Raw genomic sequence first — 24920 nt, 5'->3', positions numbered from 1 at the left:
CAAGAATTTTCACTGTGGAACAATTTATCTTCTTTTAAAGGATGGTCCCTCTGCAAAACAGAATTAAAGAAAAGACCCTAAACTCTGACACAGCTAACAGAATTTGCAGACCTTGCAAATGATACTTAGAAATGTTTATGTTCTGAGAAAACATTTCTTTAAAACTGATGCGTGTAGAACCCTCCAGTCTGTAGAGAATGGTTTTAACACATACCTGGTCACCAAATCCCCAATTTAGTCCTTCTAGAATAACGCAGGCCAATTTATTCTTCACCATTGTCAGGTTATAATTCAGTAACCAATCCCGAATGACGGCTATCTCAGGGGCAGATGGTCGCCAGAGATACAAAGGCAGTTCTTTAAACAAGTATAAAGAAACCTTATTTAAAAGAAAATGAGGACAATTAAGATCGAAACTTAAGAACAATCCTCTATTACTACAGTATTATATTATTAAACTGCTTGTAAAAAATATTTCCAAGAGGAAGTGGGGTTTTGTTTGATTGTTAGACAAATGAAATGGACATCATGGACAACCAAATGAAATAAATACTGTTAGACTACTGAAATGGACATCACAGCCAGCCAAATAAAATAACTAATGATACACCAAAAGCACATTTTGCTACCCTTTGTAAAGGTCAATAACCTCTTGTTATATACAAATTGATATACCTCCATTTAAGAAAACCACCATACCAAGACCCAAATTTAAAGCCAGGATAAATGAGGAGACAGTCATTCATTTTATGGAGAGACTTAGCACTTTAAATAGTTACTTAAACAAACAAAAAACAGAAATAGACTCAAATACAGAGAACAAACTGGTAGTTGCCAGAGGGGAGAGGCATAAGGGAATGGGTGAAAAGGGTACAGGCTTCCAGTTATAAAATAAATAAAAAAAAATAAATAAATAAAAATAAAATAAAATAAAATAAAATAAATAAGTCACAGGGATGAGAAGTATTAGCACAGGGATAACGGTCAATGATATTGTAATAACTCTGTAGAGTGACGGATGGTGACTACACTTATCCTGGTGATTATTTCATAATGTATGCAATTGTTGAATCACTATGTTGTACACCTGAAACGAATATAATATCGCATGTCAACTATTAAAAAAAAACTATTATTTCTTCTATGGCATTTAAAAAGATATTTCTGTTAGCCTCCGAGCAATCTGGGGAAGAGGGACAAGGAGTGGATGGAGGTAAAGATGAAACAAGATCAAACAAGAGTTGGTAACTGCTGAAACTGGATGATGGGCACACAGGGATCATTTACCTTATTCTTTTATATAGATTTGAAAGATTCTATAATAAAAAGTTTTTTCAATCATGTTTACAAAAAGTCTATAGCATCACTTTCTGAATATCATATCCATGTGTACAAATTAAGATAAATCTGGGTTCACTCAATAGTTTGCTTTAAGGGAGACTGATCAGAAGAGCAATTTATTTTATAATGTCTAAGACAGTGCTATCCAGTGGAAATATAATACAAGCCACATATGTAATATTAATTTTTCTAATACCCACATTTTTTAAAAAGTTAAATGAAACACATAAAATTGATTTTAGTAACATATTTTATTTAATCCAATACATCAACATGTAATTGTTACACAGACCTATTGAGACATGTTACATACTTTTTGTTCATAGAAGTCTTGGAACCCAGTGAGTAGTTTATACTTACAGTACATCTCAATTTGGACTAGCCATCTTTCAAGGACTCAATAGTTATATGTACTTAGCGGCTACTATATTGGACAACACAGATCCAGAACATACATTCTGGTATCTTTCAGGTTCCTGCACTGCTCCCAGTGAGAAGCAAAACAAAATGAGAAAGAACAGTAAAAAGGATAAATTTTAAAGAAACTTTTCCTTTCCTCTGTGTGTGTGCACTCACATACTTAAATTTTCATGAGAACTTATTAATAAAGGTCTTAAATATTCTGAATAAAATGGTAAAATAGAAATTTTGAAGATGGAAAAATCCTACTATACCCTGTGAAAATATGAAAGAAAGGGTAAAATAATGGTTCTAGAACAATGAGTAAAGCAATGAGATCTATCCAGAAAAACACTTATCCTAGCTAGATAAAATAATGGGATAGCATGGATCTGTCCACCAAGAATCAAAGTGTGGCTATCACGAAAGACCCTAGGGACATTAAAAGGTTAACAAGGAAATATTACCAAAATATTACTCTATGTCAACAGATTCAACTAGTTAGATGAAATGGGGAAATACCTTTAAAAATATAACTTAGCAAAACTAAGGAAAAATAAAAATCTGAACAGTACTGTATTTGTTTAAAAAATGCAAATTGTTATCAAAAGGGCCTATGAAGAAAACTCTAGGGCCAGATGATTTCACTGGTAAACTCCGTCAAACACTCAAGTTAGAATTAATAGCAATCTTACAAAACTCTTAAAAAATAGAAGAAGAGGGAATTCTTCCCAACTCACATGATGAGGCTGACATAACCCTAAAATCAAAATCTAACAAAGACATAACAATTATAACAATTATAAATCAATACCCCTCATAAATATACATGTATACCCAACAAAAAATAATATCAAATTGAATCTATCAACATATATCAAGAATATTACACCATGATCAAGTGGCTTTTATTCCAGGGAATAATAATGGTTCAACATTTGAAAACTAGAAGATTATAGAGCCCACAGATCATTGCCAGGCTCTGGGGCTATGTCTGATTCCTGATTATCCCAGGGTGACAACAAAAATATTCAAAGCTATCCTATTCATCTAAAGGCCTAGAGCATTTGAACAAGTTCCTCCAAAGATGTCAGCAAGTTCACAGAACACAGTTTTAAAGAGAATGGAAGCACCTTTTAGAAGATGTGCTCTAAAACCTTGTGGTCCCAAGTTTTACAATGAAGTATCTCTGGGCAGTTTACTACTCGACCAAAGTTAAAATATAAGTGTAGCCAAAGCCAGAAAAACACTTAGGAGAAAATGATGATGAGCTCAGTCAAATGGAAAGAATCCTGTGACCCCTACATATATTTCTTCGGGACTCATTCTATTGGATAATTGCTCAAAACTGAGCAACCAAAACCATGCTTCTGTATATTGCATATAAAAGGTTTTTCATCTCAATATAATCATATTACAGTGGGATACAATGCTTTTCTTAAAAAGGACTACTGCCACTATGGAAAACAGTATGCTGATGCCTCAAAAAATGAAAAATAGAATTATCCTATTTCCAGTAATTCTACTTCTGGGTATATACCCAAAAGAATAGAAAGCATGGTCTCAGAGAGCTGTATACTTATGTTCAGAGCTGCATTACTCACAGTAGCCAAAAGGTAGAAGCAATCTGAGTGCCCATCAACAGATGACCAGATAAAACAAAATATTATTCTAGCTTAAAAAGGAAATTCTGACACATGCTATGACATGCATAAACATGACAAGAATATGTTAAACAAAATAAGCTAATCACAGAAGGATAAATATTGTATAGTTTCACTTATATGAGGTACCTAGAATAGTCAAACTCACAGAGAGAGAAAGCAGAATGTTGGTTGCCAGGGCTGGACGGTGGAGGATGGAGGGAATGGGGACTTACTGTTTCAATGGTACCGAGTTTCAGTTTTGCAAGATAAAAAGAGTTGAGGGATGCCAGGGTGGCTCAGTTGGTTAAGCTTCTGCCTTTGGCTCAGGTCATGATCCTGGGGTCCTGGGATCAAGCCCCATGTTAGGCTCCCTGCTCAGTGGGGAACCTGCTTTGCCCTTTTCCTCCTGCTTGTGCTCTCTCTCTCTTGCTATCCCTCTCTCAAATAAATAAAGTAAATATTAAAAAAAAAAGATGCCACAAAAAAAAAAAAAGATGAAAAGAGTTGTGTTGATGGATGATGGTGATGGTGATGGTAAGCAGCAAAACAGTGTGAATGTATTCATGTCACTGAACTTAAAAAGGGTTAAAATGGCATTTTTATGTTGTGCATAATTTGCCACAATTCAATTTCTTAACATAAAATAAAGTACCATGTACTCCTCCAAGAAAAGCATATCATTTTTCTTCATTTCGAAAAATCTATGTTTCATAAACGAATCTTTCACTGGAATTTGCCCACTTATGAATGTGATGAAGCAATGAGAGTTATCAGTCCTCTATCCTATAGGAGTAATGCAGTGACTACAAGAGGAAGGGCCCTTTGCAAGTACCATGCAGAAAAGAACTTTAATTGTTCCTTTTCAAGTTATGATGCATGACTACCTGCCATTAGAAAAATTCACACATTACAGCATTCTTAGAGATGAAGAAGAAAATCTTCATTAAGCATATGTATTTTAAAGCGGTACATCCACATAATGGAATATTATTTGGCCATTAAAAGGCATGAAGTGCTGACTCAGTCTACACCATGAATGAACCTGAAAAACATTACGCTAAGTAAAAGAAGTCAGCCACAGACCACATACTGTCTGACTCCATTTATACAAAATGTCAAGAAGAGTCAAATCTCTAGAGGCAGAAGGTAGATTAGTGGTGGCTTAGGGCTGGAGGGGATGGAAAGACAAAATGTGACAGCAAAAGGATGTATGGTTTCTTTCCGAGGTGATGAAAGTGTTCTAAAACTGAGAGTGGTGATGATGACACAACTCTATGAATATACTAAAAACCATTGACTTACATGCTTTAAATAGATTAATTGTATGCCATGTGAATTATATCACAATACAGCTATTTTTAACATCGATGAAGATTACAGAAGGGATTGTGACAAATGACAGAAATCCACTCTATGTGTCCTGTTCAATTTAAATTACCACTTTTAATTTTGCTTTTGGCTGATGTAAATAGGGCCTACCTTCTTAATTGGGGTTGTTTTCTTCTGAGTATAAAATATAAAAACTATGAGAGCCAAACAAACTTTGAAATGTCAACTATTGTTAACTGAAGACTTCAATTAAAAGGAAAACCTGTCATTGAGGCAGGTGGGAAAGTCACTTGGAGGAGATTAAAGAGAAGCAATCCCAGCTTTCTGTTCACAGGTGTGACAAATGGCAGAGCCCGGGACACAGTATGTTCTCTCTTCACCCTGCTTGCACCTGTGCCTCAGTCATGTCCAACAACCTATTTTTCTCATTGCTCCATTGGTGTAGGATTTAAGAGAACAAAAAAAAAAGCAAAGCAAACAAACAAAACAGTGCCCTTACCATTCCCACCTGGTCAATGGTTTCTTGAACTCGATCCAAAAGGATAGAAATTATCTCAGGGTGAACAGCTGTGATGGCGCCTAAGAGCTCCCGACCAACCTTTGAAAAAGTCTCTCTGGTAGACAGGGTGACATAAGATACCTAAAAGTGGGAGGAGGTGGAGATGGCACTTTCAGTCAATTATCAGTCAAAACAAAGTTCCATAATTCACTTAGGATGTTTTCAAGGATTCTTTTCTTTTCAAATAAAGAATCTCACAAGGAGCCTCACATCACACCATGTTCAAAAGATGTCAGACCTTCAGAGGGCTATCTACCCTGAGGAGTCAGGAGGAGACAGGAAGCAACTATGTAACAATGACTTCAAGTGCAAGTACAGGAAGTATATCCCAAAGTCTTTCTGTGGCTATAAAATAGTCCTTTTGGGATGCCTGGGTGGCTCAGTGGTTGAGCGTCTGCCTTTAGCTCAGGGTGTGATCCAGGGGTCCCGAGATCAAGTACCCCATCGGGCTCCCTGCATAAAGCCTGCTTCTCCCTCTCTATGTCTCTGCCTCTCTCTGTTTCTCATGAATAAATAAATAAAATCTTTAAAAAAATAAAATAAAATTGTCCTTTCACTATAAAAACCTTGGTGTAAAAACTTTTTCAAATTGAAAAAATTGCTAAAATGAGGAAAGTCAGAATGCATTTCAAAGAAATATCTATTCTCTCCTTAAATCTTATCTTATTTAAGATCTCCAAAGACAAGCTCTTCTAAAATATCAACGTGTACCAGCTACTCTTAAATAATGTATTCCAAAGGACAAGTTACAATCCACTGATGTCAATGGAGAACATTAAAAAAAAAAAAAATACAAGGGAATAGAAGAGAAAAATAACAATCAAAAAAGGTGAAGGTGCATCTCCGTAAGGTTAAGTATTGCTTCTATTTCACACTATATGCACATATGCACGCACACAAACAGAATCTGAATGTAATACACGATGCAATTTTTACTGTATTGGCCAAAACTCTCAAAACATTCAAAAGCACAAATGTTACTTTCACAAGAGACCTTGAGAATACCACTTACTGTGTGAAAATAGCCCTGCCTCCCACCCCCTGCAATAATCTCATAGCATAAAGGAAGTCTAGAATTCCATATCCATTTAGGCCTTAACTGTGAGTACAAAATAAAAGTATAGGAATAGCCTAGTATTTGACCCTGGAAAAGAACTTTATATCATCCAGTTCTATCATTCTCAAACCACAGTATGAGGGAGAAGGTAATAAATTCAGGGAATCTTCCTCAAATGTAATTTTATTTCAGTTTACTTGAATAGTTTGAAAGAAATATTTTTTAATGAAGACAAACAGATAAATGACAACCTACATGGAAAATATGCATCTTTTTAAATATACAAAACTCAAATAAAAATCCTGATAAGCACTTTGGATTATGTCTCTAGACATGCAGGGGTCCAGAATCTACTCTCTTTCTCTGTTACAGATGGCTCAGTGAGAAGGTGAAGGCAAAGATCTGATCCCAGCCTATCATTTTATAGCTGAGGGAGCTAAGCCCAGAATGGTGGGGTGTCTTTTCAGCTGTGAGATGGGCAATTACTAGCAAAGAAAAAAAATGCAAGTCTTCTAGCTGTAGTGTCAGTCTTCTTTCCACCATCTCATTTAAACTGGCTTGGAAGGAGTACCGGGGTGGCCCAATCAGTTAGGTGTCAGATTCTTGGTTTTGGCTTAGACCATGGTCTTAGTGTTGTGGGATTGAGCCCTGAATTGGGCTCCATGCTCATTGGGGAATCTGCTTCGGATTCTCTCCTTCTTCCCAACCCCCACACTTGCACTCTAAATAAATAAAATATTTTTTAAAATAAATAAATAAACTGGCTTAAAAGCCAGGCTTCCATGTTATTGGCAGTGTTGTGGGGTGGAAGGACAACAGACAGTGTTAAAACTCCAAGTGTCAGGCTGTGCCAGACTGTCTACTCCTCACCAAAACTCATGCAGCAAATGTCAAGAGATAGTAGAGGGAAATGAAATGAGTATGATTCATATTTTCAATACTCCTTATAGCAAACTGAATTCCTTTGATTCTCCATCTCCTCCCAAAGTGCAGACAATACAAAAGTTAGTCACTTTTTTTAAAGCAATCCGAAAAGAATCAATGCACGAATAATCCACAAGAAAACATTTTTTAGCTGATTTCTAAAACTTATTATTCTAACCTCATATATCTCCAGAACAATAATTTTTATGAAGTCTTCATCCACATTGGTTCTTCTGGCCTGAGCCATCTGAGCAAATGTAGTCAGAAGGCATATTTCTTCTGAGCTATTCATGGAAGAAAGACACTTCTCGAAATTCACAAAATGTTCTGGGTCTGCAAGTGTAGGGCAAGAAAATTATAATAGGGAAACAATGAATATATATCACTTTTAATCATTCTTCCAGAGAGAAAGAAGATATAAAATTAAAAGATATTTAGAAATATTTAAGATTCTTTGTTCCAGAACGGATTTCTACAGGCTTCAGGGAAAAAGAAAGGGACCAGATGAAATTCCAACTTTAGTATATAATGTAACCTCAGATGTGACACTTAGCACCCTCAATTCTCAGTTTCTTCATCTGCCTTAAAATGTTGTTGAAGATTAAGTGACACGAGTGACCGGTAAAGGGTTTTGTCACCAGGAAAAGCACCTTCAAAGGCACACCTGAAACAACGTGGTAACTGTCAGCCAAATGAATGATGACCTGACTAATGAAAACTGCTAGGACAAGCGAAACATTCAGCACAAACACAGCATTCATTTCAAGCAAAAGATATTTTCTTATAAATGAAAATTTGGGGCAAGAAATTAATTATGACCATGACTGCAATACTGCTAAATGTACAAAGTAGGATGAGGTGTAAGCAATATTACATTTTGTCACTAGAGGGCACTACTGACAAACGGCTTTGTGACAGTGACGGAAAACTAAATGTCACAAAGGCAGTTATAGAAAAAACATTAGAAAAAAAAAAGTCTGTTTAAAAAACATTCCCCTGATGGAACTGTCAGAGCAGGAAGACAATAAACCTATACTTCTTTCCATGTGTTTACATCTGAGAAATCAAAGGTAGTCCATCAAATATCCTATACTTTCAAAATAACTCCATGGAGGCATTTACAACCCAATTTTCATTTCCTGACCCTGAATTGGGATCATAACAAGTTACTACCCAGAGCATTTCATGAATAATGAAAACAGGAATTATCATTCTAATATGTCAAAACAATAAAGCAGTCTTTTGAATTTTAAAATTATTACATATGAATATGTGGAGTAAAGTATTCTCTTAGTCCTTCCAAAAATAAAAATAATAAAGCCATGAAAGCAAAGGCCCACAGGGTAGGAAAAGATCTGTGCTACACGTTTTGACCAGGCTGTACCTTGGAGCTGCTTCTTGCACTCAGCAGGCAGGAGAGTGATGCAGAGCTTCTCCAGATTCCCACTCTCCACCTGGTGCATGAGGTAGAAGAGCTTCCAGAGCATCTGGACGGACAGCGTTCCAAAGGGCATCTCTGACATAAACAGCCAAATGCCAAGTCTGCATGTTTTAAGAGTAGGAATAATTTCATATATCAGTCAACTTCACCACACTGAGAAAGCAAGCAGACCTGCTTTGGTAGGGAAAAAGGTTCTTAAATCACAATTTTTCTAACAGCAATTTTTCTAACCAGCTTCAGCCATCAACACCTCAAGAATGGGTAACAGTAACAATACTCACAAAGCACTTAGTCTGTGCCAGGTACTGTTCTAATCACCCTGCCCATCTCACTCCCCCCTCGCTAAAACCAAGGCAAGTTTTATTATTGAGACTATCCCCAACTTACACATAAAGATACTAAGGCACAGAAAGGGTAGTGAGAGACAGAGCTGTGTTTTGAACCAAAGACTTTTAAGACCTGGGAGATAAGAGAGATGCTTAGATGTGGATATATATGTGTCTGAGCATATGTGCACGTTATGTGTGCACAATGACACAAGTGCAATGAGTGGGAGGAGAATCAAAACCTTCCAGGGAATCCCTACTCATCCTCAAATGAAATTCAAACTCCTCAGCCCCAGGTTCAAACGCTTCCACTATATAGCTCAGACCCACGTTTCTAACCAGAGCCCTCGCTGAGTTCAGAGTATTAGACTGAGCCTGGACAAGCCTGGCAGGAACCTCATACCTCCAAGCTGCCATCCCCCCATTTGTGAAGCCCTCCTGATTTCCTCCTCAGCACTATTCCAGAATTCCATCCATGCCTGACTTTGGCAATATCATAACCTCGACTGGTGGTTCTCACACTGGAGTAGGCAGAAAAATCACAAGGAGACTTTGTGGAAAATGCAGACTCCAAGGCCTGCCTACAGAGATCCTTATTTTGTAGATCACAGCTGGGGCCCAAGATTTGCATGTTCTAGTTACCCTGGTTGACTCAGACTCATGTGCTCCTTAAATCACACAGTGAGAAATGCCTCAAGCTGCTGTAATTTACATACACACATACACCACAACAATTTGAGAGCAAGAAAACAGGTTTTGTTCATCTTTGAATAAACCACAATGTATAAAGTCTCGTATTTTAATTATCCACTACCTAAACCAATATCTTGAAAACAATCAACACTCAGTAAATGTTCATTAAAATTTTGTTACATGAATTTTATCTCAAAAAAATCTTGGAGTGCCTGGGTGGCTCAGTCAGTTAAGTGTCTGCCTTCCACTTAGGTCATGATCCTGGGGTCTTGGGATGGAGTTCCACATCAGGCTCCCTACTCATCGGGAGTCTGCTTCTCCCTCTTCCTCTGTCCCTCCCTCTGCTCATGTTCTCTCTCTTTCACTCTCAAATAAATAAAACCTTAAAAAAAAAAAAAAACTTTAAAAAAACAAGGAGGCACTCAAAACTATTGCTATATTTTGGGCAAAGCTACAAATTGACTGATTATAAACAAAGCTTTTTAAGAGAAAAAGAAAAAGGAATGAACAGCACATGCCTGACCCACATCTATAGGCCATGAGGCTGCTGGTGGCCTGAAAAGCAAAAGCAAGACTCCTGAGCAAGGGTTGAAGAAACTATAAGTTCAGGTGGGCCAAGCTTCTGTCTTATTAATTATCCTAACACCTCCCATAGGATCTGACACTGTTGTATAATTTATCCCAAAACAATGAGGGGAAAATGCAGAGGCCTTAAAAGTAACGTCACAGGACTGTGTATTTCAGGCTACCAAATTCTCTGTATGGCAGATATGCAATAAGTCTGCCTTAAGTTTTTGCCATCTTTTGGTTTTGTTTTGCTTTAGGCTGGGGGATAACCACTGTCAGAAATTTCTACTGGAGTGCCAAATAAATTTAAATTTCATGGCTTTGAGTATCTGATTCTGATAAAATTTCTTTCCTGAAATAAATCACACTAAGAATAACAGTCTCAATATTTTAAAGTGTAAGATGATTATCATCTTTGTGAATGACGTGTATGATACTACGGGAGTGTCCACAGCTCAAACTCTAAGAGCTGGTAACCACAGTGAGAGCTTTCCATCTCCGCTGAGCAGCCACAAGGACATGTAAAAGGAGACCAGAGCCGGCCAACCATTCCTGACTCTCTGGCAGGGGTCTGCACAAGATCCGGTGTACCTCATTAGACTGCCAAATTTATGGACAACACAGAATGTGTAACAAAAAGTCTAAAGATAAATTTCTAAGCCCAAGTTCTAATTATTTTAGACCCATGCCTTCTGAGTACCTAAAGTGTTTAAGATTTATTTAAGGAGTTCTGATATTTCTCAAAGCAAGCAGTTATTCTATTCTTCCTCTGAAACCACAAAAGAACCACCACCACTTACATCTAAAAAGCCCTTCATGGTTTAGAAAGTACTTGCATATATATTACTGCATTCATCCTGCTAACATACTCATGAGATCAATGGAATGGGCAAAATCATTCCCATCAACCCCATTTTATTTTTTTTTAAGATTTTATTTATTTATTCATGAAAGACATAGAGAGAGAGGCACAGACATAGGCAGAGGGAGAAGCAGGCTCTCTGCATGGAGCCCAATGCGTGACTTGATCCCAGGACCTGAGCTAAAGGCAGACCCTCAACCACTGAGCCACCCAGGTGCCTCATCCCTATTTTATAAATGAAGATAATGAGAAGAAAAATATGAGGTGACTGGCCCAAGTTGACAGTAAACAGCAGGCAAGATTTAAAGCCACTACACAGCGCACAACAAACAAAGGGCTGGAACTAAGAGACCCATGGCAAGAGGGAGCAAACAACTCAGAGGAAGGCAAAGGTGGGGAAGAGCTGGCAGCTTGTGAGTGGGGCTGGAGGCCAGCAAACCTCTGCTAGCAGAGGGCACAAAGCTTGGCAGAACTTGCCCTACATGCAGCCAGAAGCTCAGTGAAGACAGTACAGGAGGCACCACTGAGCCCCTGCCTCTGCCTCCAGTATAACTGAGGCTATAAGCAGCAACAAAGACAAATGATCAGAAGACAGCATTTACACAACCAAGATGGGGACCAGGACTCACAAGAAGCCTAGATCTTGAAACCCTTACGGTAAGACAACTTGAACAATAAAATGGGCAAACCATTTATACTGTGCACTGAGCACCTACCCTGCCTCATTCAGGTACTGAGGTGAGCATGCAGCAGAATTCATCCCTTGTTCAAGGGGGCCCCAAAAGTGCAGGGTGACAAAACTAAGCTATCAGAATGAGGTTATTTTAAGATTGAAAGAAACCTTAAAAAGAGAGCATTTCAGTCACCACTACAAGAAGGAAACTAAAGACCATGAATTTGCCCAAGATAAGAAATAGATGAAATAACACTTAGATATTATTGTAAGAGATCTACTGCAGTCAGTGACTTTCACACCAATCTTTCTCACTAGCCAAGGAGCCACTTCTCAACAATTTTCATCATACATCTTACCTTTTGGCTTTCAGCACATGTAGGACAGCTCTCAAAAACAGCTCATCAAATTCAACCTGTAGTTTCTCCAGAGAATAGGGCTGCTGGGCCAGACCCAGACCTCGGTTGTAGCTCACAAACTGTGCCCAATGATCGCTCACATAACCCAGGGTCATCCTGAGCAGGAGGAAAGGCAATACGGCATTTTTCGTTAATACGCTCAACCCTGGCACCTTTATATTATATTTGAAGCACTCATTTATTCAATACATATTTATTGAACACCTACTATCTTCTAGGCTCTACAGAGAATTCAGTGGGGGGACAAACCCTACCCTCATGCAGCTTACATTTAGTGGAGAGCAAACAGTCAATAAACAAAATAAAGTGAAAAATATAGTCTGTCACGTGGTTATAAGTGACGATGAGGAAAATAAGTAGGGAAGGGGCCTAAGGTTTCTCTGGAGCTGGCCAGAGTAAAGGAGCTGCCTGGGAGCAGAAAAGGCCTCACTGAAGAGGGGCATGGAAGCAAAGACTGGAAGAGGTCACGGGGATCTCTAAGGGAAGAGTGTCCAGGTAGAAGAAACAAGTAGTGTGAAGGCTCGAAGGCGTGTTCAGGAGGTTGGACGAATGGCAAGGCAGCCAGCACCTGAAAGCAAGCTAAGTGAGATGGAGACTGGCTAGAGAGGAAATCAGGAAAGTGACAGGAAACTAGACCATGACAACCAGGGCACTGTGAACACTTTCACTCTGAATAAGACTGGGAGCCAGGGGATGACATGGGCTGCTGTCTTATCTTTACAGGCAACACTGGCTGTTGTGAGAATAAGCTGAGGGGAGAGCCAGGGCAACAGCAGGAAGATAAGTCGGAAGGCTATTATAATTATAATCAGGGAGAAATACCTGAGTGTGAACTAGGGTAGTAGCAGTGAAGGCGAGGAGAAGCAGCTGGATTCTGGAAATGGCATGTTTAATTAGTTCAAAAGGATGCACACCTTTCACACACTAACCCCTGCAACTGGAATGTATATTAAACTGATAACATGTCTTATTTTGGTAGTTTTCTTTCTTAGAGGCACACAAAATGCATCTTCAGAATTGGTGGCATCTCGGATTTGATGACAGATGGTATTTTGAAGGTAGAAATGACAGAATTGGCTGTTACACTGGATGTGGGGTGTAAAAAAGTCAGGGTGACAACAAGTATTCTGGCCCGAGCAACCAGAAGAATAAAGTTGCCACCTACTAAAATTGGGAAGGCCATGGAGGAGTGGTTTGGGAGGTGAAGCGAGGGAGGTCTGTTGGGTGTATTAATACTACGATGTTTGTGAGTCATGCAAGTGGAGGTGCTGAGTTGGCAGCTGGACTTACAAGCTTAAGAGAGAAGCCTGGGCTGGAAATAGAATTCTGAGAATCATAACAGTATTTAGATGATATTTAAAGACATGAGAATGGATGAGGTCCCAAGAGCAAGTTTAGATGGAGAGAAGAGGTCCAGGAACTGAGCCCTGAGGTGCTCTGACCTCAAGATGTTTGGGAGTGAGGATGAATATCACCAAGGAGGCAGAAAATGAGCCATCAGGGAAATGGAGGAGGAACCAGGAGAATGTGGGATCCTAGAAATCAAGCAAACAAAATGTTTTAAGAGGAAAGTGGGCAACTCTGAGAAAGCTATGTAAACTGTGGGAGAGATGTAAAGGAGGAGGAAGACTCAGAACTGGCTGCTGGATCAGTAGAACAGTGATCATTAGCAACTTTCATTCTTAAGAACTGGCTGGGGAGTATAAGGGGGAAAGCCTGACTGTGGAGAGTTCACACAAGAATGGAGGGAAAAAACTAGAACTGATAGATGACCTGAAGAAAGAGACCTTGTAGAAAACTGTTCTACAACTGGAAGGTATGAGAAGAATCTGTGGGCAGCCTGGGTGGCTCAGTGGTTTAGCGCCACCTTCGGCCCTGGGTGGGATCCTGGAGACCCAGGATTGAGTCCCGCGTCAGGCTCCCTGCATGGAGCCTACTTCTCCCTCTGCCTGTGTCTCTGCCTCTGCTTCTCTCTCTCTGTCTCTCACGAATAAATAAAATTAAAAAAAAAAAAAAAAAGAAGAAGAAGAAGAAGAATCTGTGATAGATACAAAGAAAAGAAAGCAGATGGAAAACAAAGAAAGAATAGTCATTCTATATTATAATCATCAGCTGTAAATATTTACACAAATATTATAAAGAGTGAATGGTGACCTTAAAGCAATAAATAACAATGTCTTTCCTACAGAGTTATTGGGAGAATAAAACGAGGAGGTACACACCTGGCATTTAGTGAACAATTGATCCTGTATCACATCTACAAACCCAAGGACAGATTTTACCTTATTTACCGAGCAGTATCAGAAAATAAATGTCTGACTTCTGATAAGAAGTATATGGGCTTTTAGCTCTTAAGAAATTACTCTTCAAGTCATCAGCCATCCTTCCTTCCATCATCTTGTTTTCATTATCCTCTACTGAATGCTTTCTTAAGATATTAAAAGTCACCCCCCAGCCTTGCAGGGCATCTTATAATCATTTACCTGGCTTTACAAAGTACATGGATACACATCGAAAAATAAACTAATTAGAATCCATTTTGTTTTAGAAACATAACTGGAGAAGGGGAGAAGTTTTAGAGGGTTTTTTTGGAGAGAAGGGAGATTAGAAGAAATAACAGCATACTGATATGCTGTAGGGAATGACGGGAAAGACAGAAAATTTAATGATGCAGAAAAGGGGATATAAAATCAATTCTTCAATGAAAAGCAGTACATGTTCTCCAAATTTATTCGTACTTGGAAATAAAAGCATAAATCCATTTTTCAATCAAATAAATGGTGATGCTTTCTCCAGTTCAAATACAGTGGCCACTGACAGAAGTCTTTGCAACTTTCTTTAAATGGTATTTACCAGAAAATCAGAATAGGAATAAATAAGAGCGGCAAGAGGGAAACAATGACACAAAAGAGCTACTGCCAATCTTCCACAGCTAAGTGACAATTCCCAGGCAAAACGAGAAGGCAGAAGAAAACAGGGAGCACAGGAAAAGGAAAAAAGCTTCAAAGAGGCTTCATTTTCCTTTACTGAGTTGAGTTTCTCTGGCCAAGTTCAACCCAGCAACTGCTTTGAGGACCTTGACTCCAAGGATAATTACCTAGCAAATTAGTTAAATTTGATGTAATTAACCACATATTCTGACTGGAAGCATTTATGGAATTCCTATCTGTCAGATGGTGAAAAAAAATTCTTACTTTTATGATAAATCAGACCTGAAGCATACACTGAAATGTCCATCATCCCAATTTCACAGTGTAAGTGTCTGACCCAGGGGAAGGCAGATACAAACAGATGTACCAACAGTAGTATTACCTGATCATATAACCAATTCGCTTCACGAACTGCCTGTAGCGTGCTCTATTAAAGGTTTCTAACCCCACAGCCAGAAGCTCCACTAGTGAGTTAGCAAAGGCAAAAATTTTCATCATCTCTTGAGGTCTTGTTGTTTCAGGTGAATAATCACCTAGAAGTTAATCAGAGAAAAGGAAGAAATCATAATTACTATGAAAACACACCGAAGGACATGGGTACAAATACCCCAATGAGGTAACAAAGCTGTGGCAGAGAAAATTTAACAATCTCCATTGCTCTGGCTCCTCTGCCAATATGAAATGGAAAACCTGAGACAAAATGCAAAATGAAAACAATATATTAAAGCTGGGCAAAGTAGAGGTGCCTGGGTGGCTCAAACAGTTAAGTATCTGCCTTCGGCTCAGGTCATGATCTCGGAGTCCCGGGATCAAGCCCCAAGTTGAGCTCCCTGCTTTACAGAGTCTGCTTGTCCCTCCCCCTCTCCTTTTGCCCTTCCCCCTGCTCGTGCGCATGTGCACTCTCTCTCCCTCTCTGAAATAAACAAAATCTTTAAAAAAAAAAAAAAAAAAGCTGAACAATGTGCAAGCTAGCTGATCTTTCTGCATTTCAGCACTAGGTGGGAAAATATAAGGACAAGAGAAAAGAAGGGAATCTCACTGACATCTGATGCAACCATGTTTGCATGGTATGGCCAGGCATGGGGGAACCTTAATCAGGAACCTGCCCGAGATGGAAGGCTAGACGCTGAGTTCCTGTGCTGAGCTTGCCACTATCCTATTTAACACATGATAAAAGAAATCAGTCTACCTTTTGCTTTAAACCCAAGAAGATGCTGAAAGAGTTCATGGAACGGAAACTGTGATAAAAGGATAACCAAGTCATCTTCATTAAGGAGAAGCCAACTGGTCTCAGGGTCTTCATCCTAAGGGGAAAAAAATGCAAAACCGTGTCAGCTGATTTCACCAGAATGCACCACAGTCTAGAGTTACAAGAGCTAAATTATCACAGATACAAGTGGTACATGGTACATATGTCTTCATGGAGTTTTCCTCTTCCTATCAGATTCATAAATGGGCTGTAAAACCCCCATATTACAAGCACAATTTTATGTGCATCTGGGTCATATGCATTCTTCTGTGGCTGAAATTGCTTTGACATCAATTAAAGAACCATATACTGACTCCAAATTATTTTAGCTACAAGTCTCTTGCCCCCAAATCAAGGCCTACTGTAATACTCAACTGCCTTATGGCAAAGTTATTTGCATTTACTATAGATAACTGAAGCTCTGTTGTCAATTTGCTAAAGCAGGAGGCTTGCAGGCCATTACATAGAGATTATATAGGGGAAACCTTTGGGGTTTTTTGATACAGAAGACTGAAGTCATCTTAGAAATTAAGCTGGTTTTTGTCCTAAAATATGTTACATTCAAAAGGGAATGTTATAAAAAGATCCAGAGATCCTGAAGAATGTATCACCTCAATTTCAACACAAGACCAATGTAATTCATTCATAATTTCCCAAGCCACTCATCCCCTCACTCCCACCCTATTTTAGGTCCTAAATGGCTAACAAACAAGTCTCAGAAACTCTACCTAGAGCAGTAAGTAGCTCTCCACTCTAGCTGCACATGAGAATCACCAGGGAGGCTGTCACACATCTCCATGTCTGGGCATGGGCCTGGGAAAGATTTTTAAGTTGCCCAGGCAGTTCCAATATACAGCTGGCAGCTAGCAACCACTGATTTGGATAATCCAGGAGGCCTTCCTCCCCACAGCATTTCCTGAATTAACAGCACTCCCAACATTCTCGTCTATGTCACAAGTTCTTGAATTCACTCAGCAGTCAGGGTGTGCTAGCACCACTGGGGAGTTCCCAACCATTATCTGCCTCTGGGAGTAAACGTAGGAAATCCCACAGAGAAAAGACTTCTCTCTCAGGGGAGAACATTCTTGGGGGGAAAACACTTGTCCCACCACAATCTTTGAAAGACCAGTTTGCACCAGCTCTTGGGAAGCTCTCTTCAAGGTGACTGGTGAATCTCTAGCAGAGATGTCTGAAGAGTCAAGTGAGTTGTGAAGGGGCTCCCCGTTTCTGAATGAGCATTCAGTTAAATACACAGACGTGATCCCCACAGCTGCCACAGCTGTCTTTCTGTGAACTGTCTGCTGCTAGCCATCAACTTCTTTTAAAAGAGAGTCTTAGTAAATCTGGCCCCTGGCCACCCCACACAGCACATCACATCAGGATGAGGAGCTTAAGAAAGCACTAAGGCAGATAACAAGCTGGAGGAAATTCCCTATGCACAGCAGAAAGAAACATCAATAAGCACTACCTTGAGAAATTGGATTTTGATCATTCAATTCTTACCATGAATAAAGAACCATCTTCTACCTTGCAAATGAGAAGATCTGGGTAAGAAGTATTTGTAACAGATAAAGGAAGACCTTGGGAAGCTCCCGCCCTTTATTCCACAGGCTCCCATTACCTGCTGGTGGGACCTCAAGCCCCAGACCTGTGACTTCATAAAAGAAAATCCTAATAGAAGTTTTACACCATATGGAAATATTCCTAGGTTTCAAATTCTCCCAGCTAAATAGGAAGACATCCTACACAAGGGTGACAACACAGCACACACTAGCTCAGAGCACAGGCACTAGAAGCTCCACCATTCACTGACCTTCTGACCTGGGAAAAATCCTTCATCCCCTGCACCTCCGTTTTCTCAGACCAATACATGCATCTCATGGGATTGTGGGCAGAGGTCAGTGAAAGACAATGTGAAAAGTGCTTAGAACAATGCGCAGCACACAAGAGGAGCTTGACAATGATTAATTAAAATAACGCAAACATGACGCATTACCTCTTCTCCTCCCTCATCTACTAGAGTCCATGTCCCAGATGCAGGCCCCGAGGTGGATGGCTTCTGCTCACTGGGCTTCATGTGGCACAGGAACTCTGCTCGATTCCTAAAAGACAACAGAAATCATACCAATCACATGTTTACCAATCACATGTTTAAGAGCCCACATGCAGGCACTCTGGGTCATCTACTCACCCTAGAGAAGAGTCAGCTATCCACCCAATCTTCAAATGGTTTAAATTAATAAATGAGAAATAAGAACTGGCTAAGACTCAAAGAGGCTAAGACCTCACAAATTGTGTGCAAACCTCGACCATTCTGAATTAGTAGTGATGAGTTAACTGCAGAGAAGTGGTTATGCTGGCACAGCTCCCATACACTATGGGACCTCAATACATACAGGTTCTGCGGCACCTCAAGTCAAGCCAGGCTTACAAACTTTTACTGCCACATCCACAGCTTTGAGGAACCAAACCTTACCAAATTAAAAAGGATAATCTGCAGGAAACTCAAAAGCTCATTTAGGGCAAAAGAGTACCTCCAAAGGCAAAAACATTTTTATGTCAAAATCCTATCTAACACATGTTGGAGAAGCCCCCTGAGTCCAGGCAGAGAGAGAGAGAACTGGAGAGAAGTCTTGCCAGCCAGACTTCACAAAGTGGTGGCTAGACCCAATGAGCAGGTGGAGCCAGAGAACTTTCTTCTCTTGGACCACAACACGGTTTTTGGTCCCCTGTTCCTTCCCCTCTGGCCTGACCCTAAAAAATTCATCCATTTCTTCTTATTACAGGAACTTTCTCCCAAAACTTCCAGCTCTGTAGGTCCACTGCTGCCCTTTCCACCCACAGAGCTCCAATCCTGAAACTCCAAATGTCCACTGGTACCTGCCACTCATATGTGTCCACTTGTATGCCTCAATGACCTCAGACTTTCCTCCTCGTAAAACGGCTCTCCTCTCTGTCCTTCCAGTCTGTTAGGGTGCCAGTGCCCTCACAGCCCCCCAGGCTCAGACATCTACAGAGTTCTGTCTCAACACTCCTTTCCCCTAAGTTCCTTATTTAGTCTGCTACTTAATCCTTTTCTGGGAAGATAACTTTTAGGTTCCCCTCCTCCTCTTTCCCCCAATCATGACCCCAATGCAGGGTCTAAGGCAGACAGGCTTTCCGGGACCAAGAGCCAGTCACCCCACATAGACTGTGCCTTCTCCCCCAATTAAATGTCCTCTAGATGATGAGCTGGGATCCAGAGCCAGGAGAGCCAGAAGTCTCTAACTGTAAGTCAACGAAGCAGAAGCACATCTTCTCCTGCCTCTACTCAATCCTAACCTTCTTTGATACAATACTTACCTTTGTTCAAAAGCCCTTACCTGCTACCAGAGCCAGACCATATCAAATCTGGATCCCTCTGTCTCAATGTCAGAACCGTCTATAATCCAAGTCGCTATGGTTATTCTACTATACGACCATCTCCCATGCAGTCCTTCACTGCAGCCAAGCTGATTTCCTACCTGTCTCCTCCTGCAGCCATCTGTACCTGTACTTTGGGCCTCTGCCTCTTCTCCCCATCAACAGTGCCCTGCCAGCTCCTTCTCCTACTGAGATCTACATCATTCTTGCAACCCAGCTCAGGCACTGGGAACCTTCTCTCACTGTTCCACCCTCCTCCCTTCAGTCTCCTCAGTGCTAGTATGCCAATCGCAGCTTCCTGTGTTGGCACTCGGATCTCTGTACTTTTTCCCCTCTCTACTACATCTCTTCTTCTAAGGAAAAGATGATCTTTCTTGTCTCTCCACGGCATGTTTCATAATGACATATATGACAGGAGAGGCAAACCCACTAAAAAGGGGGGGTCCAAAAAAAAGTATAACTTTATAAATAAGCAGTTAATAAGGTCATCTGGGGACAAAGGGTATCCAGCCCAAGGAAAATCCACAATATTAAATTCTGGAATGCTGACACTTCCCTTAGCAGTATTTGGATCTGGGTAGTTTAGGAAGCCAATCCTTTGGTAGAAAGAAGCATTTCAATTTCTACTTCATAAAGCTCTTCCACACTTACTTGACAGGAGACATTAGCAGGGCAAGGGACTGCATAAAATGAAAGACCCCTGATGGGTTATTCAACACTTTGATCTGAAATCAGAAAAGGAAAAGGCATACTGTAGAAAACCGACAACCCAAGTATCCATCATCTTAGTTCACCGGCATTCCGACAAAGGGAGCTATTACAAAAAACAAAGATGGAAGTAAGACCTAATCCATAAGATTGAGAGCACAGCTCATAGGTTACATGGTAGTACTGATTTGGCTGGACTCACAGAGCAGCACTAGTTGAACAGTTTGCTTCAACCACTGTAACCATATAGGATGAAGAACAATACTGCTCTTTTCATCCAAAGACAAAACAAAACAAAATAAAAAAATCCTCTGCCCACCTAAAAAGATTCAAACTTCTCACCACCAGAAATACTTAAAAAAAGGTAATGTGGAGAAGTTGAACCCAGCACACACTGGCTTCCACCCATCTGAGTGGTCGCTGTGAGTAACAAAACCACTCAAAAGCAAGCAGCAGAGAGGAGAAATCATAAATCATATAATCAGCACTGAAGGTGATTATATGAGAGCTGATTGCACAGATATGGATCTCTGCAAGCATTAAAGAACTCTGAGATGCTCATGGTTTCTGTTTTGCCTATACCAACTGTGGTGTGAGGTGGACTGATTTAGGAAGCTATGCTGAATATTACAAAAAAAAAAAAAAAAAGCGCCTAATGAGTCTTCTGCACAGAAATTTTCCACAATTAGATACTACTCAATCTACCAAGCCAGACTACAAGGAAACTTTTGCAATTCTATCTTAATGTCATCAATTATGGATGGCCCAAGAAGTTTCAGCATAAAAACTCCTGTGAATACATAAAACATATACTAAAATATTTTAAGAATTCTATTTTAAAGGTCAATATTTTTAAATAGCTTTTTAAAGGGACAAAATTCTTTCTTTAGGACAAATATTTAACAAAATCTCTCTCATCCCACTCAAAATCAGACCATTCAGCATACCTGTATGAAAGGAACAGCCCATTTACTAACACCAGCTGGGCATCGAAGAATATGGTTTAAAAGGAAGAAGTGATCTCCAGGACAGCCAACTCTTTGTAACACTGACACCTGAACAGGGAAGGACACAGAGTTTCACTATTTAATAAAAAGAAAAACATACCTAGGGGTCTAGTAAAATCACTTAGCCAATGTTTAAAACATAATGGATCTTTCAGAAAAGTAATCAGAGATCTACTGCATATATACATACTGTATTTGTGTGTGTGTGTATATATATGTATATATATGTATACATGGTTGTGTGTGTGTGTGTGTGTGTGTATATATATATATATATATATATATATATAGTATGTATATAGTATATAACCAGAGAGATACTATTAACAGGTTGAGTTTCTACCACAGAGGCACATGGAGGCCTAAGAACCTTGGAGTACTATGATAAAAACAGCATAAACAGTTTCCCTGAAAACCCAGTTTTTATTATCTGGCAAAATACAACTTACTTACTGTGTGGTAACATGATTAGATACAAGTCAAATAGTTTAATCTAGTCTCAGTTTGTAATAAATTCTCAAATCCAAAGAAGTATGCCTGGAACCTTATCACATATGTAAGAACTCTAGCGTGAATCTTAAAAAAAAGCACCCAAGGCAGCCCCATTGAAAACACAACCTCTAACAAATAAGCCTCCATCTCTAATACACTTAACATCTTTCTTAAATTTCCCAAATCCTGATATCTGCCTTTTTTCTCTTAAGTCTTTTAAGAATGGAAGGTTTTACATCAGCTACCTGTATTCTATGTATACATCCTGTCTCTAATTTAGTAGTGTGCTTCCCACATTTCCATTTCTTCCTAAATGGAAGGCCTAAGATTATTTAGCTTAAAATGTATCAGAAAGAAAAATCCTTTGTGCTTAATAACACACTAAATAAGTGTAACTTATTTCCATGTGTCATGAACAAAGAAAATGTCACTAATTAACATATTAAACAAATTGGCTGAAGAAGCTGTTGAAAAAAAAAACTAGGAGAAAGCATAATTCTTCAATTATTTGTTCCCTTACCAATTTCTGCAGCCAGAGAAGAATATCGTCATGGAACTGAGCATCTTCATTAACTCTCCTGGTGAACATGAATAAGACACTAATGCACTCCTTTAGTTGACACAGGTCAGAAGGAAAGCTTTCTGTCTGTTTACAAGCTATAAATTAAAAAGAGGATTAAATGAACCTCAAGTAAATGGTGTTTTGGAGAGAATTTTTAGTGTCGCTACCTATAAATAAATAAATAGATAAATAAAATCTTTTCAAAATACTTAGTTCAGATAAAAATCCAAGGAGAAAAGATGCATCAAAAATATCAGAATTTTGGGGCACCTGGCTGGCTCAGTTGGAAGAGCATGTGACTCGATCTTGGGATCATGAGTTCAAGCCCCACGTTGGGTGTAGAGACTACTTGAATAAATAAAACTTTTTAAAAAAATCTGAATTTCTACTAAATATGTAATTCAAAAAAGTATTTAACTTTGTGAAGTAGTACAAAGTAAGGGAAAATTAACTTCATCAAAATCCATTTTTTATTTAAAAATCAGCAGATCTCTGGTCTAACCCCAGCTCTTTGATTAGTTGTGAAAACAACGGGCGGGGGTGGGGGGATTTGTTTGTTTTTTTGTTTTTTTGTTTTTTTTTTGAGAGAGCAGGAGAGAAGAGATAGAATCTCAATGCCCAATGGAGAGCCCAACGCGAGGCTTGATCTCACAGCCCTGAGATTATGATCTGAGCCAAAATCAAAAGTCAGATGGTGATAAAAATATCAACACCTGAGCACGCAGGCATCCAGGATGCTCCTACTGTAAATATTCCTAATATCTCCCCAGAAATAAAAATTGTGTAATTCAATTAACTAATTCATGTCTAACATATTAAATGTTAATTAATTAATGTCTAACAATTAAAGCTAGTTTTGTAAAACCTAAATACAATGAAAAATGCAGAACATTATAGATCCTCTGATGAAAGTTTTATAAACAGCCCAAGAAACCAGACAAGCAAAAATAAAGTAGAAAAGACACAGGATGAAAAAGTATGCTGAGTATCAGTTTTAGAATCAAAATGTATTTGAATTCTACTTGGTCAACAGCACATAAATTGGGACTAAGGAACATTAATGATAAAAGCAAGCTTTTTGACTTCCCAGAGAAGCAGAGACTAACAGCCACGGGGAAGGGAGACCTAGCATAGCTCCCAAGAAATGTTATTAAGGCAGATCTCAATCCTACTCTGGGCAAGGCAAGGCCAGGTGAAACACCTGGCACAAATGTTCCCTTAAGATACCAATTAGTACACAATCAATTCAACCAACTCCTCAATTATTTTTTCATTGCAGACACAAGAGTGAGACTTTCGGGATTCACATACCTCGGCCTTGAACTGCTAAAGATCTCAGAAGAGCTGAACTATTGAGTAAGGCATAAATGTACGACTCCACTTGCAATTTTGAGAGCACAGAAGTGTACGAATGCAGAGCAAGGGTCTGATGGAGGTGCTCAGATTTGGCATCAAATAGCTTCTTTAGCTCCCCCAGTGCATTTTCATTCATCTCTACTCTTTGGAAGCGGTGATAGCCTGAAACCTTCACTTGATCTGCACAGATACCCTAGCAGTGGACAAAAGGGTAAAATAAGACACCAGTTAACTCTTTACACTTGAAGTAATCAGACTGCAGGCATACAATGTGTTGGCTTTGGTACCACCTTCAAAGAGCTTATAAATCACAGCAAGGGGATTTATAAAGACTACCATCCAGGGAACAAGAAGTCAAATATATAATGAGGTGCCAAAAGGGATCATGCCAATCACAAAGCATCATAAGGTCAAAGAAGGAAAAAGAAACCCTAAGAAGAAAATAATAGAACTTGTCCCTAAGAGTCTCATGATTGATAATCTTATCTTCAACTCTATAAACAGTCAATGTGATATCCCCACAACTTCAAGGGACTTCAAAATATCTCTGTACCTACCCTCATTCTTTGTGATTTTGATCAAAAGAAACTCCTCTCCTTTCCAATACTAATAACCTCCAGCTGTGTTCCTGATTCTACCCCCTCCCCCTTTTTCCCCTCTCCATGGACTCCTTTCTTCCTACAAAGAGAGATACACAGGTCTCCCAATGAGCAAAGATTAGGGATGAGGGAAAGCACATGTTTCTCCTATGTCCTCCAGCTTCCCTTCACTTCCCTTCTTGGCCAAACTTGCCAACAGTGGCCTTCTCTTCCTTGCTGTCCTTCCCAGGCCCTGGTGAAATGGCTTCCCTAATGGTCACCTTGGCCTCCACAGAGTCACATCTAATTGCCTTCCTGTTTCCTCATCTCTCAAGCTTATTCCACGGATCATCCTCTCCTTGACACTCTCTACCCACTTGGATGTTCCTGGCATTATGCC

At 39.5% G+C, this 24920-nt stretch overlaps 1 protein-coding gene across 1 annotated transcript in view; it reads right to left on the bottom strand.

Annotated features, from left to right (window-relative positions):
* EPG5 (ectopic P-granules 5 autophagy tethering factor) overlaps positions 1 to 24920 on the bottom strand; it is a 103428-nt gene that overhangs the window by 65317 nt on the left and 13191 nt on the right. Inside the window, exons 3-14 of the mRNA XM_025429001.3 lie at positions 23898 to 24135; positions 22545 to 22681; positions 21473 to 21580; positions 20469 to 20542; positions 18412 to 18517; positions 16356 to 16470; positions 15549 to 15699; positions 12177 to 12332; positions 8640 to 8797; positions 7434 to 7588; positions 5215 to 5355; positions 215 to 379 (exon numbers count right to left, since the gene is read on the bottom strand). Of these exons, the coding sequence (XP_025284786.1) occupies positions 215 to 379; positions 5215 to 5355; positions 7434 to 7588; positions 8640 to 8797; positions 12177 to 12332; positions 15549 to 15699; positions 16356 to 16470; positions 18412 to 18517; positions 20469 to 20542; positions 21473 to 21580; positions 22545 to 22681; positions 23898 to 24135 (1704 nt within the window). The remainder of the gene's footprint in view (positions 1 to 214; positions 380 to 5214; positions 5356 to 7433; positions 7589 to 8639; positions 8798 to 12176; positions 12333 to 15548; positions 15700 to 16355; positions 16471 to 18411; positions 18518 to 20468; positions 20543 to 21472; positions 21581 to 22544; positions 22682 to 23897; positions 24136 to 24920) is intronic.

Source organism: Canis lupus, chromosome 7, assembly GCF_003254725.2.
Source record: "Canis lupus dingo isolate Sandy chromosome 7, ASM325472v2, whole genome shotgun sequence".
NCBI classification, from domain to species: domain Eukaryota; kingdom Metazoa; phylum Chordata; class Mammalia; order Carnivora; family Canidae; genus Canis; species Canis lupus.
Note: the sequence above shows the minus strand (reverse complement) of the source record. Positions and strands in the feature narration are given on the sequence as shown.